The sequence below is a fragment of the Cetorhinus maximus genome, chromosome 3 (assembly GCF_964194155.1).
Source record: "Cetorhinus maximus chromosome 3, sCetMax3.hap1.1, whole genome shotgun sequence".
NCBI lineage: Eukaryota > Metazoa > Chordata > Chondrichthyes > Lamniformes > Cetorhinidae > Cetorhinus > Cetorhinus maximus.
The window spans coordinates 178857475-178880363 of record NC_135881.1 but is presented as its reverse complement, the minus strand read 5'-3'; the positions used below and the strand labels follow the sequence as shown (position 1 = coordinate 178880363).

The 22889-nt window shown below is 40.7% G+C and overlaps 1 protein-coding gene across 1 annotated transcript in view; it reads right to left on the bottom strand.

Annotated features, from left to right (window-relative positions):
* LOC144679067 (oxysterol-binding protein-related protein 10-like) overlaps window positions 1-22889 on the bottom strand; it is a 266323-nt gene that overhangs the window by 124467 nt on the left and 118967 nt on the right. Inside the window, exons 5-6 of the mRNA XM_078539340.1 lie at window positions 16885-17092; window positions 2781-2938 (exon numbers count right to left, since the gene is read on the bottom strand). Coding sequence (XP_078395466.1) covers window positions 2781-2938; window positions 16885-17092 — 366 coding nt within the window. The remainder of the gene's footprint in view (window positions 1-2780; window positions 2939-16884; window positions 17093-22889) is intronic.

Here is a 22889-nt window from a genome sequence, read left to right as displayed (position 1 = left end):
GGCAGTGCTGAAAGTGGTCTGACCGACATTTTTGAAGCTCCTGGCTTTCATAATGCTGTAATTCACGGCCTCAAACTTCAAGTCTAATTTATTCCAACCCCTAACCTCAAAACTTTGGCATGATACACTTGGAATAGTTGATTTTCAGAGCCAGACTGGTTGATTGTCAATAAGTAACATTTATATTGTTAAAAGTGTACTTTTGCTTATCCGCATTTATCCATGCATCTGTGTAACCACGGATACAATTAAGGCCATGGGCCCCAGCAACATCTGGGCAGTAGTGCTGAAGGTTTGTGCTCCAGAACAAGCTGCGCCCCTAGCCAAGCTGTTCCAGCACAGTGACAATGCTGGCATCTATCCAAAGTAGAAAATTGCTCAGTTACATCCTGTCCACTAAAAGTAGGACAAATCCAACTCGGCCAATTACCAGTCCCATCAGTCTACTCTGCAAACACAATTTGTTACAGGAAATTTTGGCACAATAACTTTTGAAGATTTGTAGGAATTTCCAAGACCAATCTGTTGATACCATAAAAATACCTGAATGAGTCCAGAGTAGGAAATTTATAGTTACAAAAAGGGAAAGTTACATGCCTAGCTCATGATCTTTCCCAACTGCAACCTGCGAGTACACTTGCTGTATATGGAGCAAGGGGTAGGTATATATGTTGCAATATATTTATATGCTATTGAACAATTTAGCAACTTTGTATCCTGTCAGAATAAATTTTTTCACTGCTGTTGAAATGTGGTATCAAAATACAATTGTAATATAGATTTCAATACAGGATCCAAAGCAAGTCTTTTGTCAATTCCTACCCCTTGGAACCCAGAAGCCACTAGATTAGTGGGGCATCTATCCAAAATAAACTTTACTTAGATCAGCTACCACATATTTTACACAAACAGTACAGATGTAAACATATCCCAAAATATTCTTCATTTAGCAATTGATTTTCCACTTGCTACAACATACCTTCCCAAGTCTTTTCATGGAGACTCAATTTCGATCATAGCATTTAACCCACCTACCTGCTAACTTCTAAAAAAACTGAAGCATCCAAATGTTATTAATTTAATCACCAGATTTTCATTGTATTCTTGTAAAATAAAAAATCGGTGTCCCAGGTTTTGTTCTGAATGCTATTATTTTGAATATAGTTTAATTTGTCCTCATAATTCTTTTGGGAGTCTTGCAGACAAAATGCAGTTTATTATAATACATATGTGCAAATTACGACGCTACTGGCAGTCATCTGGAACATGGATTACAGTTTGATGCTTTATCGCATCTACATTAGCTGATGAAATATAAGGCATGGCTGACTCAGGGTAAAAATATTACCTATCTACTGATAATGAAAGACAGACCTCACAGATATGGTTTTTGCAATACTATTTATTTTTTACTTCATAAAACTTTACAACAAATTTGCTTTATATTCAATTCCTAAAGCCTTAGTCCCAGTTATTTACATCAGAAAACATTTATTTTGCCCTTCTTCCTTCATTTAAATTACTAGTATTTATTTGTTTATTGTTCCCTCCTCAAAATTTTCATTTCCTTGTCAATTAATTAAAAGATATTTTTCTCCTTAATTCCTACAATGAACTTGTAACTTCCAAAGGAAATACACCAAAGATGAGCACCTGACCTAGTGGTCACACACCATGGTCTAAGCTTGGCTGACTCATCAACCAAATGGTTCCAGCCAATGCCTTCTGGCCTTGGTACAACTCTTCAGTAACATAAAAATACTTATCCCAAATAAAGCTTCTTTTGGAAGCCTTCCAGACAATATGCAGTTTACATGTGCAAATTACAACATTACTGATAGTGGTCTGAGATCCGTTCAACTTTTATTTAAAATAGCCTAAACTGTATAAAACACTGAAACAAATTGAACATTTGTATTTTTTTCTCCTGCTATTCGTAAGTCAAAATTACTTAGAAATATTTACTGTATACTTGGGGTATTGTAGTTCCACAGGGACAAGATTAAACCTACAACCCTGATGAAGCATGTCTTTCTTTGAATCCTAACTTTTCCACAGGTGTGACCCCTTGTAAAGTTATGACATAATGGACACATGACAGACATCAGCCTTTTGAATCTTATGGGTATAATTTACTCAGATATGCAATAGAGTTTAACAGTTCTGATTGATTATTGGTGTAATCGATCAATGATATAAAAAAGATGTCAGACAGCACTGTGGTATGTGTGTCGCAAGTAGTTCAAGAGTGTGATTCCAAATCACATCTCTGAACTCCCGGCTACAGTGATAACGTTGTGAGAAATGACCAAGAGTCAGACTTCTTCCCACAGCAGAAAAGATCTTTGGAGGATAGCTATTAGTGGTCAACTCATAATTTACATTTACAGAATAACATGAACATTTTAATATTTGTTTAACACATGAATCCTTATGCTATTATAGCCTTTATATACACCTGATATAAAGTTAGTGGAGGCATCCTGATATTTGCAACCTGTTTCCAAGTTTCCAAATTGTTGCTCATAGTACTGATTTTAGTTGAAACAGCTTGTTCAGAAAAAAATTTATTATCCCACATCATCTCATTCTCATGCATAAAACAATATTCAGTTACAAAGAAATTATGCTCAGCAGTCCATGTTGTCATGCATCTTTCGTTTCATATTCAATTTCAAAATAGGAAACTCTCAAAATAAGAAAATATCTCAACTGCCCACAGCACTAAGGCCGTTTATTTAAATTCTGAGACTGTAAAAGTAAAATCCTAATCCACATACCTCAGAGGGTTGCTGCAGCCCTTGTTTGACCTGACTGGGTGTTGCAGACCACACAATGTTTAGATTGTTTGAAGGCATAGAAGGTGAAGAGCACACATTTCCGTTCTTCAGCTGCTCGGCTGAACGAGACCTTGGTCCCTGCCATCCTTGCACACTATCTGAAAAAAAAGTGTAGAAGAATATTACTAATTTCACTTTCTGGAAGGTTACCTAGTTCATCTACATTAAAGTTATTAAAAAGGAATGGCATATCCGCAATCTAGTTCACATGATTTAGTTCGTAAGTTATCTTAGCATGAATGTTTAGGTAGTACAACTGACACGCTGCAGAAACAGAAAATGTTTTAAATATTCAGCAAGCCTGACAGCATCTGTGGAGATAGCAACAGAATTAATGTTAAGTCGAATATGACTCTTCTTCAGTATTTCCAGCACTTTGTTTTTGTTTCATATTTCCAGCATGTGCAGCACTTTGCTTTTTTGATCTGCTGTAGATTTTGTTTGGAAAGCAATTACACAGCACTTCCAGAGACAAGTTTTTTAAATCTTGCATCAGCAGTCATTGTTGTAGGTGTATATGTGGACTTTCAAAAATTATTTAATAAGAATGACATAATACTAATCTGGAAAATAGAAGCACGATAGTAAAGGGATGGTAGTGACTCAGGTACGAAATTGGCTAAGTGATAGGACGCCGAGAGTTACGGTGAACATATGTTTTCTTGAGGAGGGAAGTATACATTTTGACCCCCAGGGGTATCAGGGCCATTGCTTTTCCTGTTTCATAAAAATAACCTGGACTTTGGCATAGGGAGTACAATTTCAAAGTTTGTGGATGATATAAAATTTGGCAACACAATAAAGAGTGAACAGCACAGTAGCAGACTTCAGGAGGACAGACATATGCTAGATTCAATTTAATGCAGTTAAGTGTGTAGTAATACATTTTGGGAGAAACATAGAGAGGGGGGTGATAAGCAGAAGGACCCAAGTGCATATTCACAAATCTTTGACAGTCGCAGTTAATAAAAGGGCATGGGTTACTTGGCCTTTTAAATAGCGACGTCAATAAGGAAGTCATGTTAAACCTTCGAAAATAACTGGTTCGGTTTCAGCTGGAACATGGTGTATAATTCTGGGTATCACACTTTAGGAACAACGCCCTGGGGAGGGTAGCGAGGAGGTTTACCAGAATGATACCAAGGATGGAGGAGTTCAGAAGCTGGGACTATTCTCCATAGAGCATTGAAGGTTAAGGGGAGGCCTAATAGAGGTATTCAAATTTGACAGGTTTTGATAGAGCAAATAGAGAGAAATTATTTCCTCTGTCAAGTGGATCAGTAACCAGAGGTCAGAGGTTTAAAATAATTGGCAGAAGAACTGGAGAGGAAATGTGAAAGTTATTGACAGAGGCATGTAAAGTTCTGAATAGCCTGGCATTCAGTAAGTCTGTCACCTCTCTTTTATAGCAGTGGATAGAAACCGGTGAAATGTCAGAGACACCGTCTGCTGCAGCTAGAAAGGTACAGAGGCAAAGAAGTTCATGTGGAAACAGAAACTTACAACATGGATTCTATGACATGTAATTCACTATCACCTTTTCAGCCACTGGCAGGTGCTGACTTGGGATGCAGGTCTGCCAGCAACAGGTGACAGATTTCAGTGAGCACCTCGTCTGTAATATGAAGACATCACAGAGAGCTATTCTCTGGTGTTAAGGTAAGAGAATTACTCCTTGAAGACTCCAGATGGATATGGCCTCCTGCTGAGAGCCCTTCTTCCCCTTCATCTTCCCTCTTTGATCAGTTTGTCGTCCTCCACTCAATCCCTCTGTCAAGCCAAGGCAACCAAAGTTTCTTCTAACCTTTTTCGTCCATGTGCGGAATGAATTTTGTTATGTGCACAAATATCAAAGTAATGCATGGATGCGTGCCATCAGTAGAAACAAAAAAAAAGTTTGTAATAAACTTATTTTTAAAATTACCATATAAGGAAGGAGGAGGAATACCACCCTCGGCCATTGGCACAAATTAACAGATTTATTAATTCAATTTTAAATTTATTATGGTGGTATTTGAACTCATGATTTCTAGGTTTTCAATTCAGTACCATAACCATGACACTACCATATATGAGAAAGGTATCACAAATGTGTAGTTGTGATATTATAGATTTTGTAACTACTAATCTTTTTTTGATGACACAAGAAGCCTTGAAGGTGACTGCCAAATCACCTGATCTTATGCCCTGCAATGTGGTTGAGCTTTCAGAAATCTCCGAGCGGATTACAGGCAGATGTACCCAGAGATGAAAAGACTTTTGAAATTCAACGGGTCCTCAAACAGACAATGGCTTTTCCTAAAGATGTGACCCCTTTTGAATACTGCAGCTGATAAGGGGACTTTGGATTGCTAACTGGGATTTCCACTTGCCTTATTTGGAAGATGACTTGGCATTTTTCCCAGATCATATTATAGCAACCATTTTAGGTTTTTGCACTGCTTAAAGACAGGCTGCGAACAACCATTTTGATTGCAGAACCCGAGGAATAATTCTGAGAAATAAATTCAAAAAGGGTTCTTAGCCAAGGCAGGACAAAGAGGAAGGTATTAAGAAATCAACTGCTGTTTCTGCCAAAAAAGTCCAGGCAATCTGCAAGTGCCGTAACCGCAGAAGTTGTGAGAAACAGGAAACATTCTTTCTCTCCCAAAAACCTGCTGACCTGAGCCCATCCTGAAAAAAAGGCAAACACCGACAGGTCAACTGCAGAAGTCATCGCAGCTGCTTAGATGGAACCTCAAGCTTCAACCACTTCACTTCAGAATGAAAGGAACTCAAGCAATAGGCCCACAACGATATCACACAAAGACTGACTTGAAATCTCATCTTTAAGTACCTTTTTATCTTCATCTGCTTTTAATCTTTGTATCTGTATTTTTCATTAATAACTTTATCGCTTTTACCAAACTAACTTTCAGCAGTAGTCTTTGTAATAAACTAATATTTATTTTGTTTAAGACTAAAGCTTGTCTGCTGGGTTATTTTTTTAATTGAATTACTTGAATTAAAAGGGCGCCACACGCACACACACAAACTCTTAGCTCATGGACCACATTAAGGAAACTTATTTTACCTGGTCATGCCAGAGTCTGTTAGTTTTTATATTGCAGCTTGTATTTTGGTCACTTGACAGAAGAGTTGAGCTGATAACGATGGTTCAAGTCAAGCAAGAATCTTTTGTTTCAATTTGACAAGCTCAAATTAATAGAAAATGTGGAAAAGGCAACTTTCATTTTTCAGCTTTTTTTTCCCGTGTTTAAACTGCTATGAATAGTGAGAAAAATAGCTCAGTAATTTCTTACCATCAACAAACGTAATCAGGCAGAGGTGAAGTGTTTCTGTAAATTTGGAGAGAGATTGACTCATGTGAAGTGGAGAGTAAAGGTCATAGAGGCACAATGTCCCTGTAGATTAAGTGAATATTAAAGGGGGAAACTACACATGACACTGTTGTGGTGAAGGGATTAAAAATCTTTGAATTCTGAATGAATAAACAGGTTCACCATTCTTGAAGTAAACCACCTCTCTCATAATGCATACAACATTGCATTGGAGAGGGGTAGTATTTGGTAGCGTGCATGGTTTAAAATGTCCCACGAGATAACTGCACAAGGACCTTTGCTTGTTATTTGGAGATCTGGGCTAGGAATCCTGAACTTTTCACAGAAGTCCTAAATACGCCCTTGTGCTTGTTATGTGTCAAATGTCTTTGGTATCAATCTTCCTTTAATAATTCGACAAAATCAGCTGCAACCTTCTTGGAAGTTTATTAACAAAGTGGACATTATGTACAAGTGATTAACACCCATGCCCAGGCTGTGCAACTACATTTTCTTAATGCCATGAAGACGTATTAATGTATACAGTGTTATTGTAAATTATTTTTTAAAATAGAGGTTTAATCTGTGTATGTCTTAATTGGATTAAAGCCAGCTAGTCTGGGTGCTTTGATGTATAATAGCTTTGAGATCTAAACAGTAAAGTAAAGGTTACATTTGCATTTTGTTGAATAGAGTATTCAAAGACTGGGGGTGAAATCTTGCACCTAGCTAGGAGACATCAAGCAATGTTTATATTACTAATAAAATTGGTACTATGAAATGGGTTCAAAGGGCCTGATGATGCAATAAAAATTTACATTCATAGGGGAAGGCTGGGTATAACAGGAAGAACTCAACAGGTCTGGCAGCATCTCCGGAGAGGAACGCAGTTAACGTTTCGAGTCCGTATGACTCTTCAACAGTTCTGTTGAAGAGTCATATGGACTCGAAATGTTAACTGCGTTCCTCTCCGCAGATGCTGCCAGACCTGCTGAGTTTTTCCAGGTATTTTTGTTTTGGATTTCCAACATCCGCAGTTTTTTGCTTTTATAACAGGACGGAGTTGTGTGTGTGCAGATCAGTGGCATGTAAGATCTAAGCCTGTAAGCATACCACTGTGTCTGCGAAGGAACAAATTGAATGGAACCTCATTTTGAATTCGTAAGGTGAAAAATGCTTTGCCTGGTGTCTGTTTTAAGTCTATTGGTTATTGTTACCTTAGTGGAGATTGATTTGGGAATTTGTTAAAAAGTTATGATGGTAGTAATTTGTAGCCATGTGTGTTTAATTTGTTGTAAATTAATAAATGTTTCATTTAGTTTGATATAAAAACCTCTCGAGAACTGGTGGTCTTATTCCTGAATTCACAGCTGCAACTCAAAACATACCAATTGAAAATATAGGTTATGACGTTTGTTTAAAATTTCCCTCTGGGGTTTTAAATAACTCAGCCTTTACAAACTGCTGTGTCATAACAATTTTTACCTCCCCAAACACTTTGTTCTCTTAAAAAAGTTCCTATTCCTCTTCAATTTTTTCAGTTCTGATGAAGGGCTGTTGGTCTGAAACTGCACTTTCCATTAATTAGCTTGCTGCGTTTTAGTTAGTTTGGTTTCAGATTTCTAGCATTTTCAGATTTTCCTTTTTATCTTTGCTAACCACCTTGTTTATTTAAGCAGTATGAAGTGTGATGTAATATACTGAAATTTAGGGAAACAATATGATTTTAATGCAAAAAAAAACTTTCAATGTAAAAAGAAGAAACATCAGAAAAGCAAAGCAGACTTCTGAAGCCCATAACCTGATACTACTTAGAAAGTATCGAAACATAGGAGGAAGCTTACAATTTAAAAAATGTCAAAATAATGTAACTTAAACTTATTTCCCCATCTACATATTTACCATAGGGAATTAGAAAGTAGTGCAAGGATAGCCAGAAGACAGCTACTAGAAATGAATGGAGACAAAGATCATGCCACCATTCTGGTAAGGCATGGTCTACAGTCAAATCAAGCTTTTATTGGAATAAGTAAGATCAGTCCAGAATGCCTAGGCGAAGCATGAAGCAAAGAATTGGTCAGTATTCTATGGGCACCTTAACTCCCTCATGCGGAACAATTACCATGGGCGGGTGCAGTTGGCGAGGCCAGGAGCAGCTGGGAATTGGCCTGCCACTCACAATCGGCCCCCGACCATGATTTCACGCTGGCGGGCAAATTAAGGCCCACCCAACGTGAAGCACGGCTCACTAATGAGTCCTTAAATGAAGCCTGGAAATGCTAACAATGAAGCCCCGAACAGATATGAAGTTGTCAACTACCAATAAATCACCAACAGCAAACGATGTATCAAACTCCTCACTACTGACACTGGCAATGCTGCTCACCCCTTTTATCCTGCCCGCAGATGAGGTTTTTGAAATTGTTGGCTGGCAGCCTACCCATTTTGCCCATGCAACAAGCACGAAATCGCACAGGCAATTAAAAATTGCAATCAATTGGCTTTTTAATGGCCTTAAGTGGACTCTTAATTAATGGCGGACACAGCTCTGGCACCTGCTTGTGCCCGCCAACCGAAATATCGCGCAAATGCGGTGATGTCAGGACGCTCACTCGACGTCTTCGCGCACTATTTTACACCCAAACAGGTCGGGTGCGCACCAGCCCGCAGAATATAAAATTCTGCCCCATCACTTAATGTGAGTATGCATGCTAGAATATGTGCAGAGTAGAAAAATAAAACTGCTGTTCTTTTTAATCAGTAATTTCTTCTTACTCTTCTGAAGTCTGATCTTACCAAAAGCAACAAGTCATCGAGATAGAACCGGTTAGTCAGATTACTCTAGTGGTAGTGGCCTTCCACTCAACCCCAGTAGCAAAAAATGCTCTGCAGTTAAATATCAGGTGAGCCCTGATAAGAATGCCATAGTTAAAGAATAACTGTTGTATCAAGGAAGCGGCATTAGATAAGTGACACTTAGTGAAGAGCCTGGCTTTGAAACACACCTGAGAGCTGGTTAGGCATGAGAGGGGCTTTCCAATGAAACAATAGATAGGAGAAAAAAACGAACTTCCGAAGTGGAGGAAAGTACCGTCACGAAGTCAGAGAAGTGTGTATGCATCTTTTGTTCTTTTGTTTTAAAGTACAAATTTAACCAGAAGCTGACATGAAAAACTGCTACACACCTATCACTAACAATAGAAACATTACGGAGCACATTACTGTAACAGGGAATGCTCCTAGTCTATTTAAGAAGCTCTAAATTAGGAATGATATAATCACTTCTTTTCTGAGAGATGGCCAACATAGTGGTAAAGGATTTGTTTATCAATAAGCAAAAAATGTAAAAATATCAATGCACATTACTGTACATCAGCTGTAAAGATTACTGGGAACTGTTTTGTGACAATATTAATAAGACAATAGAAAGTCTGAATGGTGACAGTATGAATTAAATTGAAACAACATTCAATTTAAATTTATTACTTGCCAACAGGTTGAAAATTTTTTGTAAACATTTTGAAATTTTCCTTAATGAATAGGTTTTGATGGCATCAGTAGGATTGGAGCCAAGGGTATATAATAGTAGAAAAGAAAAATATCACAGACTGGAAATCTGAAACAAGGAACAGAAAATGCTGGAAAAATGCAACAGGTCAGGGAGCATCTGTGGAGAGAAACAGAGTTAATGGGCGGAATCATCCTAGGTTTGCACTAAGTGCGGTAGCATGCCGGTAAAACGGCATTTCACCTCCGGCCGCAATGGCGGATTCTCACAGCATATCGTCCCAAACCTGCCACATTAATTATGCATTCCCGGGAAACACGCCGCTTTCCATGACTGGCAGGCTCTCATTCGCCTGCCACACCACCATCTCGCCACTTCATCACACAGGGCACCATATTTAAAGTGCAGCCACGCGCACACATCTCAGTGCTTCCAGACATGGCCTTGAAAGGTAAAAAAAGTGCAGCCCCAAGGTTCAAAAACTCGTCCCTCGAGCACATTTTGGACACAGTGGAGGCTTGCTGTGATGTCCACTACCCCCGCTCTGGCTGCAGGATGGGCAGCAACTTCATTAATCCAGCTTGGGAGGCAGTGGTAGCAGTGGTCAGTGCCAATGCCCTGCAAGAGGACAGCCATTCAGTGATGCAAAAAGATGAATGATCTCCTCCGTTCCACCAGGGTGAGTCACTCTTCTCATCACTTTCAATTCACATACTCACAAACCCATCACACATCCACAGGGTCCTCAACTCATTGGCAGTTCAAGAGACATTACCATTCCACTCTCTCACACACACCTTCATTGTCCTCATCCCGTCCATGGGACCACTCGCATGCTTATCATCTAGCCTGGCAGGCATCCTGCTTACAATCTTTCCATCTCTATTTATGCAGGACAAGCTAGCACACATGAGGGGGAGGTCACTTACAGGTGGTGGAATGCCTGAAATCATGGTCCTCATGAAAACAGAGCCATCCAGCTGGCCGGCAAGGATCTGTACCATTCTTGTGCTGACGGTGAGGTCAGCGGTGCTCTACCAATTGAGGAACCAGCAGTACAACATTCGTCTGACAACCATGCTGTGAGTGATGTCTCCTGTTACACAGGCCACTGCTAAGCATTAATTATTTCTCCTTGCTTTCGCAGGCACACCTGCCAAACACCTAGAGCCTCCAATCAAGCACTGGAGAAACATCTGAAGAGGAATCTGAAGGCACCCTCCTTGAAGTCCCCTCATAGCACTCACCCACACCCTCCGCCAGCACAGGGCCACACACCTCGGTGGGTCCTAGCTTCAGAGTAGCTTCAGGATCACAATCTAGTGAGCACATCACACTACCTGATCCACAGCAGGCGACGGCAGGGACTTCCATGGTTACCAGCAATTGGAGGACTGCTGGAGGCAGAAAATTGCTGAGTTCAAGTCAGGTGATGAGCATCTGGAATCGGTCCTGTCACAGTTGCTGGAGCTACAAAGGCAAGCTCGGGAACATCAGGAAGGGAAGTCCACTGCGCTCCTCAGATTGCAAGGCACAATGAATGAGTCCATCCACCTTCAAGCTGAGGTGATAACACTGGCATGCCAATGCACCGAGGTCAACACTGGTAGGATGGCAGCCGCCATGGAGACCTTGGTCCAGGACGTCGCTCCAGCACTGCTGCATGGCTGAGCTCCATTGCTGATGCCATAGTTGGCCTCCAACAGTATGTACGTGAGAGGGGTGCTAGGCAGCGTGACCTCACTCCAGCTACCACCTCTCCTCAAGGAGTCAGCCAGGAGCCCCGGTGTGTGCTCAGCTCAGATGCTGAATTATCCTAACCCGCGCTGCAAGGCTGCACTGTTAGCTTGAACCATGGGGAAGACTGGTCCAAATCAGGATGGTGACATTGCAAGTAGCTGTTAGCGCCTCCACCAGTGACTGCTCCATGGCCAGCTTTAGCAACGTACCCAGCCGTCTAACTGTTCTGCAGTCCACTAAAATGCTTATTAGTTGGCAGTCTGTGCCCGAGGTGTGAAAAGCTCTGGAGCACTTGGTGCATTGCTCGAGTGGGCAGATAAGGTAGAAGGCCAACTCCAATCATATCAATGTGGCTGCACCTGAACTGTCTCAACTGCAGAGGAATGGTCATTTTATACAAGGTGTCCTTAATGTGTGGCTGCTTCCCTTGCCCAACCCCACCCCACCCCAGATGTGCTTGTGGGCCACCTTCAACCGCAGGGCAGCCTCTGCCCACCACCCCCCCCACCCCCCCCCCCGAACCCCAAAGGTCACCTGAACCACAGGGCAAACTTTGCCACCCACCCCCCCACTGCGCCTCAACCTTGAAATCCAACAGGCGTCCTTCACGAGCGCTCCGCAATGTTATGGTGCACTCACCTCGGAGTTCCCCTCAAAGGGCAGCCCGCTAAGTGCACACTTTTTATATGCTGTTGTGAAACATGTCAGCGTGTGCACGGATGATCCAGCAGGGTGGGATGAGTCTGGTAGGCTCACCTTCTAATATGCTGATGTATTGCAATGAAGTTCCCCACGTCCGATGGCAGGAAACGTGACCCATCATCGATGGGCTGAGGGGACGATCGCAAGCTGGCTTCACAACATCGTGAAACCGATTTTTGGCCTTCTCGCCACACTGCCCGATCACACCACCAAACGCACCCGACGCCAGCAGGCACAGATGATTCCGTCCAATACTTCAGGCCGATGCCCTTTCATCATAATAGTAGCTTTATTAAAACTTGTTGCACTTTTTTGCAGTTCAAATAGTCTACAGGAACGCTGAAGGATTGTGATGCAACAGTAGATAAGGAGACTGCCCTTTCAGCTTTAGGCTCTGGGTTCAAACTAGTCCAAACTCAATAAATAAAATGCACCTTTTTCTGCCAAATTTACAGGCAAACAAGAAACAAAATTGAGAAGCACCGCCTGTTATTTTGAATTACTGAGTGGGGGTTTAAGGGCCAAGATTCATATGCATTCACTTAGGTCACATAACAATATACCTAAATTCGCTATAATCATTTGGTTGCATATTATGCTTATTGCATTCCACTGTTGCAATACCATTAGAACCACTCACAATTTTTCATGCAGTATTATGAGAGTCTGCATGTCCAGTCAAGCACAGAGATCCACATCCACGATAGCAGCTATCTCAGCCTGAATTGTATCAGTCTGAGCCTGTCAGCAGTCAGCGATCTCATGCCCTCTATCTGAGCTTCCACTGCAGCACCTATACATCAGCCAGTGCTTTCATGGAGGTGCCCACCAATTCTATGGTTGTACCCTCTGCCATGGTAGAGTCGGTCTCCTCTACGCTTCTAGCGAGTGACTGAAGACTATCTGGCAGGTCTGTCAATGCACAAAGCATCTTGGTGTGCATGTTCAATCAGTGTTTTCCCAGTCTGTCCCAACCAGGTCCTCATCCTGAATGCCCTGCAGCAGAACTGTTGTGAAATTTTGCCCTCCTGGCCTGTCTGCAACCCAGTGACTGACTATGTGCCGATCCCAACTCTAAACTAGCCTCTAACATCAGCATAATGCCAGTGACTGTGTTGGTGGCTGAGTATTATGTTGAGTAATGGTGATTCTTCCTCAGAACTCTCTCCCTTCTCTTGCCCTTCCATAAGAGGCTGCAGGAGCTGAGCAGCCAATAGGCCTTGGCTATCTGAAAGCACAAAAGCATAAAGGAAGAGCGTGGGCTGAAGCTATTTTCGTATCTAGATTTTGAATTCTGCGGTCCACATTTGGGAAGTGCCTAGAACCAGTGTAAGTATGTTTAAAACACATAACAGAGGAAAAACTGCACGATCCCAAGTCTGAAAATTGAGTGAGACCAAGATGTTGCCAAAAACAGTGAAAAACAAAAATACTATGGGCTTTCTTGTCGCTATCAACAGTGACATATCACCACTACTGCTAAATATTGAACATGGGCAGAGTAAGAAATGGTCAAAAGAAGTATCGCTGAGGACATCAGTGATGTGGAATTATTTTATGGTGCATTTATACATAAATCTAAGTTATTTTTCATATCTGTTGCCAAGGAAGAAATGTACCAAAGCAATCATTTATTCCATGCAAGATTATTTAAACTTCAGAGGGACACTTGCACTCATTTATCATCTAACAAACCTATATTTTCCCAGTTAGATGTAAATAGTGCTTAGGTCATAAAGGGGAGGGAGGTAGAGATTGGTGGCCAAGGTGGCAGGGGGTGCATCTTTCCCCATAATTTTTTCCTCATTCATTATTACTTATTTAGCCTAATATTTGCATAGCTATGAATTATCATCATTTGAATCAAGGATATTTACTTCCTGAGCCCAGGAACTCTCAACAAAAATGTGGCTCTCTCACAGTCTATGCACGAGCAATTGTCAGTGCAAGGTAGAATGCTGAGAAGACAAGAGTTCCATCCTTGTGCACTCTGCAACTTTCTGAATGAACAATGTGCAAGTTCTATTACACTTGCTGATGCTGGAGGAATGGTCATCCTGTCTATCATAAGTAAATCATTTTCTAGTTTCCACCCAAGGTCCTTTGGAGATGAGATTTCTGGCATGTTCTGAAGACATTGCTCGTTTATTGCAAACTGGTAACTGGTGTGCTGTATATGCTTATACAAAGAATCTTTGTTTGCTGGCAAGCACATCTCTGCATAACTCCCAGCCTGAACATTTGACACCTGACCTGGTTCACATCTCTACATCCAACCTGCCCATAGAGTTCACAAGCGTACGGCTCTAATCTTCACAGAGACTGCAAAACAGCGAATGATGTCCTTAACTGCTCAGGTGTTGCAAGTACTCTTTGCTGGTGATCAGAACTTTTGCTGAGTTCACCTTCCCCGTCCCATACACTCACTGAATTGCATCCCAAAAAACAAGTGAAACCTAATGAGAGCAGCACATACACAACTCTACCAAAGTGATCAAAGATAGAACCATAGAAAATTTACAGTGCATTCAGCCCATCGTGTATGTGCCAGCCAAAAAGAGAAAAAAGAAACCAGCCATTCATTTTAATCCCACTTTCCAGTACCTGGTCTGTAGCCCTGAAGGTTACAGCACTTCAGATGCAGATCCAGGTATCTTTTAAATGAACTGAGCGTTTCAGCCTCAACCACCAACTTAGGCAGTGAATTCCAGACACCCACCACCCTCTAGGTGAAAAAGTTTTATGCGATGAACATCAATTATACACGTGTTGTTTCTGCTTCTTGTGTGAAAGTTGAGCTTAGAATCAATGTCCTTGCAGAATCCAAGTACAATACAAAGACATTAGTGTCAGAGCTGTTTATGATCACATGCTTACTGGAACTAGCTGTAAATGTATAGTGAAGCAGTAGTTGTGTGTCTGCTTCTTCTTGGTTAGAGAACAGTGCTGGGAGCTTGGTACCACTTCCAGGTCTGTTTTACTGTCATTCTGGTGAAGTGCATGACAGTTTTATGTCATCAATGATCGCTCTTGCAGACTTGCACCATCTTTCATAGAGGAACTGGAGCTAATTTTCCTTGTTGTCACTGGAAGACAGAAATTTAGTCCTCTGCTGTGGGATTTTCTGGTGAGGAGAACATTTTGGTGATTTGCATTTCTCCAACTGACCTCCGGCCTATATTGCCACTCCTATGCTGTAGGTCTTGGATGTGTCCAGAACAAAGTGGATCACTCCTGACTTATGCATTTTTGATTGTCTCACAAAAGCTTTCAGTAGTAGTTGGTCAACAAACTGTCCAAATGTTGATTGTTGTTTCATGACTTGAATTGATCCTATACCCACTTAGAGTCACATCAATAGGAGGAGGTGGGTTGACTAACCTCTCAGGAAAGTGTAAGAGCTTTGCTTTGTTTGTCTTGAAGGGAGATCCATCATGGTCAGCTAGAAGCAAGGGTAACATTCCCAATCTATGAACCAACATTACATCAATGTTCACTTTTCTCAAGGCTCTAACAACCAATTGTCGAGGTAGCTGTGGGACACAGTTTATAGTAAATATTTGTTGATTGTCTCCATTTCTGGGAATTGGCTGAGAGGTCTCCACTGCAGCCTGGCCTTTCAATTCAGTATACTGTGGTCACTGCTCACAATGCGACCTGCCAACACTTTTATCATTTAGTCTCTCCCGTTTTCCACCTTATCACAGACCTTCATTTTTGTTCTTTTTCTATTCTCTCTCCTTTCACTTGCTTAAAGCCTATTACATCTCTAACTTTTCCCAGTTCTGATCAAAGGTCATCAACCGGAAATGTTAACTTTGTTTCTCTCTCCACAGATACTGCCTGACCTGCTGGTATTTGCTGCATTTTCTTTTTATTTCAGATTTCCAGTATCCACAGTATTAATATTTTGTAAGAATTATCATAACCTTTGACAAGTTTAAGTTCTATGGTAACATTGCAAGAATAGTCAATCAACTTGAGCCACAGTATTTCTTGGGTGCTGTTTCTCTTATTTGCAGTTGTCCCCAATTTTATATTATCTCTATCCATATCTACCACTTTCAGATATGCATACCAAAACCATCTAGACTTCTCTACTGCCACCAATCTTACCTTTTCGTATTACCATAACTTTTCCTTCAACTAATAATTCAGCGTAGTCTGGAGCCTAGGCCTCCTTGCAACTGGTATTAATATACCCTGTGATAAAAAGGGGAGACACATTCTGGTAACATTTCCCATGTGATGCCTAGTTCGCATCCCAAATAAAATCTTTTCCAAATTTGGCATACCATCCACCACCTGGACCATTCACTTCCTCCACTGCCAGCGCACTGTAGATGTAATGTGCACTATTTACAAGAAGTACTACAGCAACTTGCCAAGGTGTCTTTGACAGTGCCTACCGAACCCATAACCTCTATAGATAGGAAGGACAAGGGTAGCAGGTGCTTAAGAACATCATCTTCTGCAAGTTCCCCTCCAAGTCACACATCATCCTGATTTGGAAATATATTGTCACTGGGCTAAAATTTTGGAGCTCCTTACCCAACAGAACTGTGTGAGTACATGCAACAAAAGGGCCGCAGTGCTTCAAGAAGGCAGCTCACCACCACCACGTCAAAGTCAATTAGGGACAGGCAACGAAGCCCAAATCCCATGAACAAGTTTGAAAAAGGCCGCTGGAACTATGATTCAAACAGTTCTGGAATGGATCTCAGAACCCAGTATTCTACTGGCTACCACTGATTCACGACACCATAATACTCACCTGTTGACAATCTTTTACTATGCTGGGCGGCTTGCTGTGCACTTTGTTGTAGAATGTTCAAACATTCACCAAGGCAGCTCATGGTAGCAGCTGAGGTAGCTTTCAAAAGCAGCAAATCTTGATCCAATGCAGATAGAGGCCCACAAGGCGGGAGAGATTCTATTGAATGCACAAGACTCTTCTGCTGTCCTTCTGCCTGGTTCATCATCTATTAAAATAAAAATTAAGAGTCTAGTGGATCTGTAAGTGAATACACAACTGATGAAGCCAAAACATGTGGAATTCATCACCATCAGAAATAAACAAAGCTTCCCTGACAGTACTTTTCTAAGAATAACAACACACACGATTAACTTCCAATAAAAATCAAAATGAAGAAAATCCCAAATTTCTCGTGAAGTAACAATTGAGGATTGCAGTAACACCTTCACACCAAAATAACAATATAATCTGAATAGACTAAAAACATTCCAAAATTTGAAATCCATGATAGGTCTCATGCTTCATAAACTATCTAAATTTGCTTTACAGCATTCAGCATTCGAAATTTGAATAAATTTGAAGATGTTGCAAGATCAAAATAATTCTATTTTAAAAGCAAAACAAATATTTTAGTATGCTAAGGGTTACTGTTACAAACATCTAAGTGAATTTGTAGACATTATGTTACAAAAGTTTGGCAACTTTTCTAGAGTGGCTTAAATCTCTGCTCTTAATATGTGATCATTCCTGCCTCCTTGAAGTGCAAAATTATGAGGTTATTTTGGCTCCAAACAAAAAGGAGCAACATCATATTCACCTTTAAATAAAGGCACTCTCCACACAAAGGAGACTATCCCTATAGCAACAAGCTGTGTTGGAAATTGCACAAAGGATTGCACCCCTTGGTAATCTTGACATCATGATATTGGGGCATTGTCTACCTGACCACCTTCACTCCAAGCAGTATAAAGGTTAAATACAAAGGCCACTTCACTCCAAACAGTATAAAGGCTAAATATAAAGGGCACTTTCTTACTTTCAGAGTCTGAGCTATTTTAAATCAGATTATTGAAGAAAAATAACTACTGGATTTTCTGAACCATGAGAAGTCCATGAAAGCCTAATTTAAATATTATGAAGCCCAGCTTCTCAAGACAGGACACAGGCATGCCTCACAACCAGCCGTTGTTTAAAAAAAAAATGGAGGCAAATACACAGTAGAGCAGGCTTGCATTTCAGAAATTTTCATTTTTAACCTCACCCCAACCCGCTCTCACCCATCTGGGAGGGGCTTAATATCAATCCCAATGAAAAATAAGGATTCAAAATTTCAAGTTGCTCCAAATTCAGAAAGACGATCAAAGGGCAAGAAGGCGAAGTGTTCTATATGCAGAGGTTATAGTTGCATAGAATGGGCAGCACAGAAATAGACCACTTAGTCTAACAGATCCATGGCAATGTTTATGCCCTATATGAGCCTCCCATACCCACTCCCTTTCTCCCTCAAACATTTATTCAGCTTCTCTTTAAATTCATCTATGCTATTCACCTCAATTACACCTTGTGGCAGCAAGTTCTACATTCTATCCATTCTCTGGACAAAGAAGTTTCTTCTGAATTCCCAATTGGATTTATTGGTGACTATCTTATATTTACTGATCCTAGTTTGGATTTTCCCCAAGTGGAAACATCTTCTTCACACTTATCTATATGGAAATTAATTTGCCAATTACAAGGCCAGTCTGGAAGTTCATTAATGTTGTCATGCATTTGGCCCAAAACTTCCAATCTCCCCGTGGTGTTGGGAGGGGGCGGAGGGGGCGGGGGGTCATACCTGAGCGGTAACCCAGAAGATGAGCTGGTGCCACCCCCTCCCTGGAAGTCTCCATGTAAGGGTCATGCCAATTGCCTGGGAAGTTCACGCTTCCAATGGGCAATTACCCAGCATTGAGAAGCAATTGATACTCAGGTTTAAAATTCCTGGGTAACCACAGTATGACCACTCCCACTACTCCACCAACTGACCACCCAACGCCCAGCCTGACCACCCTACCACCCCACCCCCCAACTACCCTCCCAAACCCCCGACTACCTCCCCTCCCTCCATTCTTTCAATTTACAGTACACACTTACCTTCTTCCTGGCTTCTCAAAGTGGCTAGGACCTTTAAACTTCCCTCTTTTTATTCTTTCACGGGACGTTGCCGTTTTTCTCGCTCATCCCTAATTGCCCTTCAGAAGGAGGTGGTGAACCACCTTCTTGAATTGCTGCAGTCCATGCGGTGTAGGTACAGCCACAGTGCTGTTAGGGAGTTCCAGGGTTTTGACCGAGTGACAGTGAAGGAACAGCAATATAGTTCCAAGCCAGGATGGTGTGTGACTTGGAGGGGAACTTGCAGGTGCTGGTGTTCCCATGCATCAGCAGCCCTTGTCCTTCGAGGTGGTAGAGGTCATTGGTTTAGAAGGTTTAGAGCTAGTTTGCAGCTAGTGCTGTAAAAAGGGGGCCGCGGCCTCACTTCCCCAATTTTGCTGCACTGCACTGAAGGCCTCAGGAACCCACTGCACTGCAGTATTCTCACTCAGCCAGAGTCGGAAGGTGGGGTGAGAAATGCGCAACTGTGTTCTAGCACAAGTTAAAAGGAACGGAGTGGCAATCCGACTGTAATTGCCACTGCTCGGAAATTCTGGCCCATTATATGTTTCAATTTGATGTTGCCCATAAATTTTGAAATCGTATTTCCAGTTCCAGAATCCAGATTATTTATGTAAATAGTGAACAATAGGGGTCCGCCACATCGATCCTTGTGAACACCATTTTCCATCTTTTGCCAATCTGAGTAACTATCCTTAATACTTATTCTCGGTTTTGTTTGTAGCCAGCTTGCTATCCATTCTGCTGTTTGCCCCCAATTCAGTATGTTCTGATCTTAGCCATGAGTGCACATTGCTGTACCTTATTGAAAGCTTCTTGAAAATCCAAATATATTACATTTACTACATTACCCTGGTCCACACTCTGTTACTTATTCAAAAAAAAATCAATAAAGTTGATAAAGCATGACCTTCCCCATTGAAATTCATGCTGATTACCCTTTATAATTCTGGTTTCTAGAAGTTTTTACATAAGAACATGGGAAATAGGAACAAGAGTAGACCATTCGGCCCCGCGAGCCTGTTCCATCGTTCAATAAGATCATGGCTGATCTTCTTGTGTTTCAATTTCTATTACATCTTTGAGTAAAGATTCAATTACTCCTCCCACCACAAATGTTATACTAGTCTCTCATTCCCTGGACATTTTATAGCTCCTTTTTTAAATATAGGAATTATTTTAGCACCCAATAGGCCTCTAACATTATTCTATTTTTTACATACACGTTATATTAGATGCCGCTGGTGTAGCATGTTAGTATAAGCTCGATGGTATAGCATTTGCTGTCACTGTACTGTGACATCCTAAGTAAATAGTACTGAGGAGGTTAGAAAACAGCATTTCATGATTACAATTTTAGATTGAGTAACTCAATGTACAGCCTTTAAATGGTTAGGAGGTTACACAAATATTAAGTTCAATCCCTGAGATTCTACCACAGTTCCCTGAGATTCTACCACAATACCATATGACCAAAGTTTGTTACCATGTTGCAGTGCATACAAAAATCCTTCTTGGGCAAATGAAATGAAAATTTTGGCTCACTTTGAGTTGCAGAAGTAAATATCTAAGTAGGTGAAACTTGAGGCAATTGGCATTTGTTTTTTTTAATCTACACCTTTTCCAAAAGGTAGAGATGAAGCAAAGTGTAGATATTTAGGGAACAGACATGGTTTATAAAGAATATTCAGTGAACAAAAAGTACTTTTCATCTCCAAACACTTATTGTAACCTATGTCTCACTTTCTCTTTCACTGTTCAGCCATCTTTCTGTTCCTGGCTTCATTGTCTCAACCCTGGTCCATTTCTCATCCTGCTCACAGTGTAATCAACTCTCAGAGCTAATGGGGTACCCCTGTTTACTACTTGAGTTTATTTGTTCTCGCTTACTTGAAAATGGCAGGAAGAAGCAACAGTAGCAGCATTAAGTTCTGGTGCTGGAAACTATCAGTCATCAGACAAATGTGTCATTGGAGGCGTCAAAGGCTCAAATTTTCAAAAATATAACCCAGGCAAATTTGTTTTAATGTGAACTGCTGCCAATTTAGAGCTCACACAGCACATTGTTACTTCACAGTTTCACCAAATGGGCATTTTTGGAAATACAGTTTTACAATACTCAAAAGGTTGTAGATCATCGAAATACAAGCAAATACAAAGCTCCAACTTATTTTCCATACAGCTATCTTACAGGAAGCCATTATTAGAGATTTTAACCACACAAAGCTATAGTATTTACCTTTATGAGGTAACACATTACCATTTATGGACAAAATATGTTTAGTTACCATTTCCAGCTCGCCCGATACTGAAAGTAATATACAGTATGAAAGCAGAAAACTTAATTAACTTGCAATTTCAATTTATAAAAGTAGTTTTGGCACACAGAGTTAAGCTAGAAAATAAACTAGGGTGACATGATGTGTATTTTACTTATACAATAGATTTACAGTTATTAAATTGTGTTTTAAAATTATAGCCTATATTTGCCAAGTACATTTTGTCAGCAAAGAAGCTCATCTGTCGTCAGTGTTCATCAATACTTAGAAGCATGCTGCCCACGATTGTCTAACTAGGTTCCTTGCCACAAACACATTACCCCCTCTCTATCACTTTTTGGGGACAGTGTTACTGTTAGGTGTTAAATAACATATTTTGTAAGATACATTATGTAACTTCACAAGTTTTTTCAGGATTAGTTTCAAATTAATATTTAAAGGGCGAATACAGAATAAAAGAGATGACATTTTGATACTGATATGTTGAAAATCCATAAAGGTTCTTATAAATCAGTTTCTTTTAGCATTAGTACCGACTTGTACTTGGAGCAGACCTGAGGCACAATGTTTCTCTCCCCACTCAAGTCCTAAGGTTCTGCAAGGCCTGGCCTGTCTGACCATGTAAGAAGTAATCGGTTAACACATGCCAATTTGTAGTGCCACAAGTAGTAAACATTTAAGATACCAATGAGCATATTGTGTAATAACTAACATTAGCTAGTTACCTTCAACAGTCAGATGGGTGGGTGGGTGGGGAAAGCAATGGGACCTAAACAGACTGGAAGATAGAATCAGAACTGTCTCTTGCTCAAGCTCTGTTAAAACCAGGCAGCCAACTAATCTTCATTTCCAGGGTGGCAGGAGATTTAAATGACTAGAGATATCTGGTGGTCAACTAAGAAAGCAAGCTTGTTTCTAGAGCTTCTTGATCAATTGCACTTCACAGAAAATGAATTGTGTTTGGAGAGTAATCACTGTTCTGGAGGCAACAATGGAAGTGTCCCATAGGCATAAAATGAGATGAATACCCAGCTTGTCTGTTTTTTTGTGTGTGGTAATGGCTGAGGGAGGATGGCTAGCCAGGACATGAGAACTCCCTGCTACTGACAAGGCCTTATTTAAGATCTCATCAGTAACCAGACAATACAAAGGTTAAAATGTAACTGCGACTGAGCCTAGCTGACAATCTAGAACATGTAGATTGGTATCCATTAATTTAAGTGCAGTACAAACTGATCACACACTGGGGCTCTAGCAAACTCAGGAGATATGCTCACCCAATTACTAAGCAATGCAAAAGTTATCTCAGATTGAGGATAAACTATAGCTGTAAAATAGTCATTTTTTCCAATATTACTGTGAAGCAGGCTTGTGGGGGTTGTGTGTATTGTGTGTGTGTGTGAGAGAGTGTGAGAGAGAGTGAGAAACTAAGTTTAGTTAGACTGAAGACAGTGAGACTGCAAGGTTCAAATCATCAAAGGGTTAGGTGCAAAGTAGGCATTTTGAAGTGGAGATGGGTGAGCTGAGATGAGATACAACACGAATAGGAATTTGCATTCGGCGATAAATAAGAAGTGAATTTTTAGCTATTGA